General features: G+C 44.3%; 1 protein-coding gene across 1 annotated transcript in view; it reads left to right on the top strand.

Annotated features, from left to right (window-relative positions):
• Positions 1–2,291: 2,291 nt before the first annotated feature.
• Positions 2,292–10,324, top strand: part of LOC117734114 (IQ motif and SEC7 domain-containing protein 1-like) — a 21,744-nt gene continuing 13,711 nt past the window's right edge. Inside the window, exons 1-11 of the mRNA XM_034538217.1 lie at positions 2,292–2,465; positions 2,549–2,638; positions 3,541–3,644; positions 3,732–3,932; positions 4,845–4,896; positions 5,050–5,445; positions 5,488–5,726; positions 6,965–7,123; positions 9,374–9,496; positions 9,569–9,735; positions 9,948–10,087. Of these exons, the coding sequence (XP_034394108.1) occupies positions 2,298–2,465; positions 2,549–2,638; positions 3,541–3,644; positions 3,732–3,932; positions 4,845–4,896; positions 5,050–5,445; positions 5,488–5,726; positions 6,965–7,123; positions 9,374–9,496; positions 9,569–9,735; positions 9,948–10,087 (1,839 nt within the window). The 5' untranslated portion in view covers positions 2,292–2,297. The remainder of the gene's footprint in view (positions 2,466–2,548; positions 2,639–3,540; positions 3,645–3,731; positions 3,933–4,844; positions 4,897–5,049; positions 5,446–5,487; positions 5,727–6,964; positions 7,124–9,373; positions 9,497–9,568; positions 9,736–9,947; positions 10,088–10,324) is intronic.

Below are 10,324 nucleotides of genomic sequence, written 5' to 3'. Positions count from 1 at the left end.
TATGTAAAGACTCATAATGTCTTACTTACTAGCCTATGTCCACATTGCATCCCTAAACATTCCCTAATTTTTATAAAATATTTGAACATTAGGGGGCGATGCAGCCAATCGCTCAATATCTGCATTTTGAGCCTATTTTCATGTTTTAGGGAGTTGTAAAACAGCGAACTCCTCCTAAGCTTAAACCCGATTCATTCCAAAGGTCTCGAGCCCTTAGCAGTGAAAAGTTATCTGAGGAATTTAAACATGTAAAACGTCAAAGAACACCATTCGTTTATGTAACTCGGCCATACATTATGTAATCTGCTCCATATTTCTCATATGTCATGACACACTGACCCTGAAGACATCCATATGTTCATTTTACATTCTAGTCATAGCGCCACCTAGTGGCAACAGTAGGTTACATGTTTTCTACTCTTATACCCTTCTCCTCACAGATTAATCAGATCCCTCTCAGAATGTTTCAGAATAGACTTCAGACCTTGATAATGCTTCACTGTGAAGGTCGTATGGACTCGTTGAAGGGCGGTACTCATGTTCACTGAGCAGAGCCTGAACGCATCATGAGAACGTTATCATTTACCTTCAGCCAGTACTCATGTTCACTGAGCAGAGCCTGAACGCATCATGAGAACGTTATCATTTACCTTCAGCCAGTACTCATGTTCACTGAGCAGAGCCTGAACGCATCATGAGAACGTTATCATTTACCTTCAGCCAGTACTCATGTTCACTGAGCGGAGCCTGAACGCATCATGAGAACGTTATCATTTACATTCAGCCAGTACTCATGTTCACTGAGCAGAGCCTGAACGCATCATGAGAACGTTATCATTTACCTTCAGCCAGTACTCATGTTCACTGAGCAGAGCCTGAACGCATCATGAGAACGTTATCATTTACCTTCAGCCAGTACTCATGTTCACTGAGCAGAGCCTGAACGCATCATGAGGACGTTATCATTTACCTTCAGCCAGTACTCATGTTCACTGAGCAGAGCCTGAACGCATCATGAGAACGTTATCATTTACATTCAGCCAGTACTCATGTTCACTGAGCAGAGCCTGAACGCATCATGAGGACGTTATCATTTACCTTCAGCCAGTACTCATATTCACTGAGCAGAGCCTGAACGCATCATGAGAACGTTATCATTTACCTTCAGCCAGTACTCATGTTCACTGAGCGGAGCCTGAACGCATCATGAGAACGTTATCATTTACCTTCACACAGTACTCATGTTCACTGAGCGGAGCCTGAATGCATCATGAGAACGTTATCATTTACCTTCAGCCAGTACTCATGTTCACTGAGCAGAGCCTGAACGCATCATGAGAACGTTATCATTTACCTTCAGCCAGTACTCATGTTCACTGAGCAGAGCCTGAATGCATCATGAGAACGTTATCATTTACCTTCAGCCAGTACTCATGTTCACTGAGCAGAGCCTGAACGCATCATGAGAACGTTATCATTTACCTTCAGCCAGTACTCATGTTCACTGAGCAGAGCCTGAACGCATCATGAGGACGTTATCATTTACCTTCAGCCAGTACTCATGTTCACTGAGCAGAGCCTGAACGCATCATGAGAACGTTATCATTTACATTCAGCCAGTACTCATGTTCACTGAGCAGAGCCTGAACGCATCATGAGGACGTTATCATTTACCTTCAGCCAGTACTCATATTCACTGAGCAGAGCCTGAACGCATCATGAGAACGTTATCATTTACCTTCAGCCAGTACTCATGTTCACTGAGCGGAGCCTGAACGCATCATGAGAACGTTAACATGTACCTTCAGCCAGTACTCATGTTCACTGAGCGGAGCCTGAACGCATCATGAGAACGTTATCATTTACCTTCAGCTAGTACTCATGTTCACTGAGCGGAGCCTGAACGCATCATGAGAACGTTATCATTTACCTTCACACAGTACTCATGTTCACTGAGCGGAGCCTGAAGGCATCATGAGAACGTTATCATTTACCTTCAGCCAGTACTCATGTTCACTGAGCAGAGCCTGAACGCATCATGAGAACGTTATCATTTACCTTCAGCCAGTACTCATGTTCACTGAGCAGAGCCTGAACGCATCATCATGTAACTGAAGTGAACCTCCTGGTTCTCTGACTGTCCCTAAAATACAAACATGTAAATAATTTGTTCTGTAAATTGATGGATGCATAGATAGATACTTTATTAATATTATATATACACTGCTACATTATTTGTGTAATACTCTAAGTATTATTACTACCTTACTTTGCCTCCGCCCCTCCGTCAGGTGGAGATGCTGGAGAGGAAGTACGGAGGTCAGTTTGTGTCCCGGCGAGCGGCGAGAATCATCCAGACGGCGTTCCGTCAATATCGTATGAACAAGAACTTTGAGAGGCTGAGGAGCTCAGCTTCAGAGAGCAGGATGACACGACGCATCATGCTGTCCAACATGAGGGTGCAGGTGTGTAGCACACACACACACACTCACACACACACTCACACAACGGTACCAACTACCAACGCTTGTTTGTGTTCTGGGGTCAGTACTCGTTTGACGAGCGGCAGCCACAGGGGTCGGCGGGTCAGCTGGGGTCGGACGACGCGGGAGACATGGACGACTCCTTCTCCAAGCAGGTAAACACACCTGTGAAACGCTCTGCTTACTCGCCTTCTTCAGGGAATTCAATTACATTTATTTTTATAGCCCCAAATTACAAATTCTCCTCAGAGGGCTTCTATACACATACGACACAAACTCCCCCAAATATTACCTTTTAGGGGAGAAAAGGGGAAGAATGAGAGAGAAACAGAGGAGGATGGACAGAAGAACAATAGATGTCATGTGACAGAAGTATAATAGATGTCATGTGACAGAAGAACAATAGATGTCATGTGACAGAAGAACAATAGATGTCATGTGACAGAAGTATAATAGATGTCATGTGACAGAGAACAATAGATGTCATGTGACCAGAAGAACAATAGATGTCATGTGACCAGAAGAACAATAGATGTCATGTGACAGAAGAACAATAGATGTCATGTGACCAGAAGTACAATAGATGTCATGTGACAGAAGTACAATAGATGTCATGTGACAGAAGAACAATAGATGTCATGTGACAGAAGAACAATAGATGTCATGTGACCAGAAGTACAATAGATGTCATGTGACAGAAGTACAATAGATGTCATGTGACAGAAGTACAATAGATGTCATGTGACAGAAGTATAATAGATGTCATGTGACAGAGAACAATAGATGTCATGTGACCAGAAGAACAATAGATGTCATGTGACCAGAAGTACAATAGATGTCATGTGACAGAATGAAGATGACTTTTCATCTTCCATTCTTAGGTCACATGATGACAGCTGAGCAAACCCTTTGAGATGCGTTTAAGAGCTCCAGGAGAAAGTTAGTTGTTTAGCTTCCGCGTGCTGGTTTAAGTTGTAAAAGATGTCCGCTGCTTTCTCTTCTTTATGCACATGAGAGAACCTTAAGAACAAGAGGACTCATGATTAAGGTGTTTCAGGTGAAGTCTCTGGCCGACTCCATCGACGACTCCCTCACCTGCCAGTCCGGTCGCGAGGACTCACAGGACGCAGGAGGAGACGCCGAGGAGGACGAGGAGGAGGAGGGAGACGAAGAGGAGGAGGAGGAGGAAGGGGAGGAGGACGAGGAGGAAGACGAGGACGAAGATTACGGAGAGTGCGCGTGGCGCAGCGCCAACGCGTCCTCCCGACGGGTGGCGGGACGGCCGGGGGTCGGGGGAGGGAGGGGAGGGGTGAGAGGAGGCGTGAGAGGAGGCGCCGCCATGCACGAGGACAGCACCGCCACCTCCTTCAGCGATGTCACGCTCTACATGGACGATGGCTGCCCGCCCTCCTCGCCGCTCTCACGCCCGGCCTCCAGCTCTGACACGGAGTACTGGGAAAGAGGAGGAGGAGGAGGAGGAGGAGGAGGAGGGGGGAGGAGGAGGGAGGACAGCAGAGAGACGGAGGGAGGCAGCGGCGCCAGCCGGAGGAGCAGCACCCCCTACACAGAGTGTCGAGGGGAGTACAGAGGGAGGGGCGGGGCAGGAGGAGGAGGACACCTCCCCGTCCTCACTATCGAACCACCCAGTGACAGCTCAGTGGACATGAGTGACAGGTGAGCACAGCCAATCAAAGAGCTTCTAAACAGACCATTGTTAAATCTGTGTGGGCGTGCAACACACCACACACACAACACACAAACAACACACACACAAACAACACACACGACACACACACACAAAACACACACAAACAACACACACACGACACACACACACAAACAACACACACACAACACACAAACAACACACACACGACACACACAACACACACAAACAACACACACGACACTCACAACACACAAACAAACAACACACACACAACACACACACACGACACACACAACACACAAACAACACACACACGACACACACACACACACTACACACACAACATTCGCGCCTAAGGGGGACGTGGCTTATCTCCGTGGAAACAGTTATAACTTCCTTCATCCATGGAAGAAATAACTAGTTCTGCTTTATACATCTAACTCGTGTCTGGGTTCATAACATTAAAATCATATATATATTTATACATAACATCGCTTCCAGCGCTACTAGAGCAGCAGCAGCCAGGGGGCGGAGCTTCTCAACGCTGATTGGCTTTTGCAACTTTGCATCGTGCGAAATATTAAAACTTTTAATTCTCATCATTCAAACTGGTGTGAAACGCGTCTGCGTTGACTTTCATGGTGTGAACGGCTTCAGAGTGGAACCATTTTCACTTTTCTTCATCCTTTCAGGTCGGAGCGCGGCTCCATCGGACGCCTGGTGTACGAACAGGAGCCGTCAGGAGTCGAGCGAGGGGGAGGAGAGAGGGGGGGGGGAGGAGAGGAAGGAGAGAGTGGAGAGGACGAGCAGCGAGGAGGAGGAGGAGGAGGAGGAGGAGGAGGAAGCAGTGAAGCCGACTCTCCGCAGGGAACCATCAAACACAAACCCACGGCACAGGGCCAGACCCGCAGCCCGGCCAGCGTGCCCTTACCGATGCCTTCGGCCCGGGCCCTGCCGCCCCACCCTCTCCCTCACCCTCTCCCTCACCCCCACCCTCACCCCCACCCGTCGCCCATCCCCCACCTGCCCACCATCCTCCACCACCACCCGCAGTACAGCCAGCAGCACGTCATGCACATGCACCACGGCGGCCCTTACATGCAGCCGGCTCATCACTTCGCCCAGCACCACTACCACCACCTGCAGCACCTCCCCCACGGCTACCCAGAACCCCCCACTTCCCCGCTGCCCTCCCCCATGCCGCCTCTCTCCCCTCTCCCGGCCCCGCTCACGCCCTCGCCGCTGTCCTCCTCCTCGGCGCTCCAGAACCTGGAGGCGCAGCAGCAGCACCTGGCCCACCACCCCCACCTCCTGCTCCACCACCACCTGCTGTGCTCGGACGGAGACAACGAGAGCGTGAACTCCACCACCACCAACTCCAACGACGACACCACGGTCAACAACTGCAGCTCCGGATCCTCGTCGCGCGACAGCCTGCGGGAGCCGATCGGGGGCGGGGCTCTGGGGAAACAGACCTATCAGAGAGAGAGCCACCACAGCTGGGACTCTCCCGCCTTCAACAACGACGTGGTGCAGCGGCGGCAGTACCGCATCGGACTCAACCTGTTCAACAAGTACGCAGCTCCTCCTTCATGTTTACTCTCGGCGCGCTTACCTTCAACCGGGATTGAAAAGCACGTTTTACCCATCAATATCGTCCGATTTTTATCTTTCCAACGGTCCTTGAACACAACACGTATGACGAAAAAAAGCTTTCATCAGAAAAAACAACCAAAATGAAGCTTTACATTTTGATATTTCATCAACAACAGTTTATACAACCAGAGGAGTCGCCCCCTGGTGGTCAGGAGAGAGAATGCAGCTTTAACACATGAAGCATAGACTTCTATACAACCAGAGGAGTCGCCCCCTGGTGGTCAGGAGAGAGAATGCAGCTTTAACACATGAAGCATAGACTTCTATACAACCAGAGGAGTCGCACCCTGGTGGTCAGGAGAGAGAATGCAGCTTTAACACATGAAGCATAGACTTCTATACAACCAGAGGAGTCCCCCCCTGGTGGTCAGGAGAGAGAATGCAGCTTTAACACATGAAGCATAGACTTCTATACAACCAGAGGAGTCGCCCCCTGGTGGTCAGGAGAGAGAATGCAGCTTTAATACATGAAGCATAGACTTCTATACAACCAGAGGAGTCGCCCCTGGTGGTCAGGAGAGAGAATGCAGCTTTAACACGTGAAGCATAGACTTCTATACAACCAGAGGAGTAGCCCCCTGGTGTTCAGGAGAGAGAATGCAGCTTTAACACATGAAGCATAGACTTCTATACAACCAGAGGAGTCGCCCCCTGGTGGTCAGGAGAGAGAATACAGCTTTAACACATGAAGAATAGACTTCTATGCAACCAGAGGAGTCGCCCCCTGGTGGTCAGGAGAGAGAATGCAGCTTTAACACATGAAGCATAGACTTCTATACAACCAGAGGAGTCTCCCCCTGGTGGTCAGGAGAGAGAATACAGCTTTAACAGGTGAAGCATAGACTTCTATACAACCAGAGGAGTCGCCCCCTGGTGGTCAGGAGAGAGAATGCAGCTTTAACACATGAAGCATAGACTTCTATACAACCAGAGGAGTAGCCCCCTGGTGTTCAGGAGAGAGAATGCAGCTTTAACACATGAAGCATAGACTTCTATACAACCAGAGGAGGCGCCCCCTGGTGGTCAGGAGAGAGAATGCAGCTTTAACACATGAAGCATAGACTTCTATACAACCAGAGGAGGCGCCCCCTGGTGGTCAGCAGTAGGAATGCAGCCTTAACACATGAAAACAACAAAGTGTGTGTCTGGGCTGCAGGAAGCCGGAGAAGGGGATCCAGTACCTCATCGAGAGGGGCTTCGTGTCGGACACCCCGGTGGGCGTCGCCCGCTTCATCCTGGAGAGGAAAGGACTCAGCAGGCAGATGATCGGGGAGTTCCTGGGCAGCCGGCAGCAGTTCAACAAGGACGTCCTCGAGTGAGATGTTTACTACGTTCTGTTGTACAGGAACGCTTCGCCGGCGGAAAGAAGCGTATTACATAGTAGAGACAGTTGAAGAGTATTAAACTATTATTACATAGTAGAGACAGTTGAAGAGTATTAAACTATTATTACATAGTAGAGACAGTTGAAGAGTATTAAACTATTATTACATAGTAGAGACAGTTGAAGAGTATTAAACTATTATTACATAGTAGAGACAGTTGAAGAGTATTAAACTATTATTACATAGTAGAGACAGTTGAAGAGTATTAAACTATTATTACATAGTAGAGACAGTTGAAGAGTATTAAACTATTATTACATAGTAGAGACAGTTGAAGAGTATTAAACTATTATTATTATTACATAGTAGAGACAGTTGAAGAGTATTAAACTATTATTACATAGTAGAGACAGTTGAAGAGTATTAAACTATTATTACATAGTAGAGACAGTTGAAGAGTATTAAACTATTATTACATAGTAGAGACAGTTGAAGAGTATTAAACTATTATTACATAGTAGAGACAGTTGAAGAGTATTAAACTATTATTACATAGTAGAGACAGTTGAAGAGTATTAAACTATTATTACATAGTAGAGACAGTTGAAGAGTATTAAACTATTATTACATAGTAGAGACAGTTGAAGAGTATTAAACTATTATTATTATTATTACATAGTAGAGACAGTTGAAGAGTATTAAACTATTATTATTATTACATAGTAGAGACAGTTGAAGAGTATTAAACTATTATTATTATTATTACATAGTAGAGACAGTTGAAGAGTATTAAACTATTATTACATAGTAGAGACAGTTGAAGAGTATTAAACTATTATTATTATTACATAGTAGAGACAGTTGAAGAGTATTAAACTATTATTATTATTACATAGTAGAGACAGTTGAAGAGTATTAAACTATTATTATTATTACATAGTAGAGACAGTTGAAGAGTATTAAACTATTATTACATAGTAGAGACAGTTGAAGAGTATTAAACTATTATTACATAGTAGAGACAGTTGAAGAGTATTAAACTATTATTACATAGTAGAGACAGTTGAAGAGTATTAAACTATTATTATTATTATTACATAGTAGAGACAGTTGAAGAGTATTAAACTATTATTACATAGTAGAGACAGTTGAAGAGTATTAAACTATTATTACATAGTAGAGACAGTTGAAGAGTATTAAACTATTATTATTATTATTACATAGTAGAGACAGTTGAAGAGTATTAAACTATTATTATTATTACATAGTAGAGACAGTTGAAGAGTATTAAACTATTATTATTATTATTACATAGTAGAGACAGTTGAAGAGTATTAAACTATTATTACATAGTAGAGACAGTTGAAGAGTATTAAACTATTATTACATAGTAGAGACAGTTGAAGAGTATTAAACTATTATTATTATTATTACATAGTAGAGACAGTTGAAGAGTATTAAACTATTATTATTATTATTACATAGTAGAGACAGTTGAAGAGTATTAAACTATTATTACATAGTAGAGACAGTTGAAGAGTATTAAACTATTATTACATAGTAGAGACAGTTGAAGAGTATTAAACTATTATTATTATTATTACATAGTAGAGACAGTTGAAGAGTATTAAACTATTATTATTATTATTACATAGTAGAGACAGTTGAAGAGTATTAAACTATTATTATTATTATTACATAGTAGAGACAGTTGAAGAGTATTAAACTATTATTACATAGTAGAGACAGTTGAAGAGTATTAAACTATTATTATTATTACATAAACACCGTTGAAGCGTATTAAACTGTTATTATTATTACATAAACACCGTTGAAGCGTATTAAACTGTTATTATTATTACATAAACACCGTTGAAGCGTATTAAACTGTTATTATTATTACATAAACACCGTTGAAGCGTATTAAACTGTTATTATTATTACATAAACACCGTTGAAGCGTATTAAACTGTTATTATTATTACATAAACACCGTTGAAGCGTATTAAACTGTTATTATTATTACATAAACACCGTTGAAGCGTATTAAACTGTTATTATTATTACATAAACACCGTTGAAGCGTATTAAACTGTTATTATTATTACATAAACACCGTTGAAGCGTATTAAACTGTTATTATTATTACATAAACACCGTTGAAGCGTATTAAACTGTTATTATTATTACATAAACACCGTTGAAGCGGTCCTGTATGATCAGATCTCCTTTCTCTGCAGCTGTGTTCTGGATGAGATGGACTTCTCGGGGATGGATCTAGACGAAGCTCTGAGGAAGTTCCAGGCTCAGATCAAAGTCCAGGGTGAAGCTCAGCGGGTGGAGCGACTGGTGGAAGCCTTCAGGTACTGAACCGCACCGCGGGTTTGAACCCCACAGGAGAACCAGTGAGCCATCCCCTCTCTCTCTCTCTTCAGTCAGCGGTACTGTGTTTGTAACCCGGTGCTGATCCGGCAGTTCCAGAACCCGGACACCATCTTCATCCTGGCCTTCGCCATCATCCTCCTCAACACGGACATGTACAGCCCCAACGTGAAGCCGGAGAGGAAGATGAAGCTGGAGGACTTCGTCAAGAACCTTCGGGGTCAGTCGGTGCATTCGGAAATATGGTCGGAAAAACATCGTAAAAAAAGAGCTTTTGAAAAATATTCTTTGATCATATCGTTTATTAAATGAATTTATAATCACTCTGTACAAACACCATTTTGAAAACGTTAGTAAAGTAACTAAGTACATTTACTCAAGTACATCCCAACAGTACCCCTGACCCTGACCCCTGACCCCTGACCCCTGCAGGTGTGGACAACGGGCAGGACATCCCCAGAGACCTGCTGGTCAACATCTACGGGAGGATCCAGAAATGGGAGCTGAGGACCAACGACGACCACGTGTCTCAGGTCCAGGCGGTGGAGAGGATGGTGGTCGGCAAGAAGCCCGTGAGTCACCAGGACACGCCCCCAAGACACGCCCCTTTTAAACAGCATGATAACAGACTTACACTTTATTAATATTCACACTGGTTTAAATACAAATATGATACTATTTACCATGAAAGGAATGAAGTATTCATACGATGTGTGTGTGTGTGGTGTGTGTGTGTGGTGTGTGTGGTGTGTGTGTGGTGTATGTGTGTGTGTGTGTGTGGTGTGTGTGTGTGTGTGTGATGTGTGTGT

The sequence above is a fragment of the Cyclopterus lumpus genome, chromosome 7 (assembly GCF_009769545.1).
Source record: "Cyclopterus lumpus isolate fCycLum1 chromosome 7, fCycLum1.pri, whole genome shotgun sequence".
Lineage (NCBI taxonomy): Eukaryota > Metazoa > Chordata > Actinopteri > Perciformes > Cyclopteridae > Cyclopterus > Cyclopterus lumpus.
Note: the sequence above shows the minus strand (reverse complement) of the source record. Positions and strands in the feature narration are given on the sequence as shown.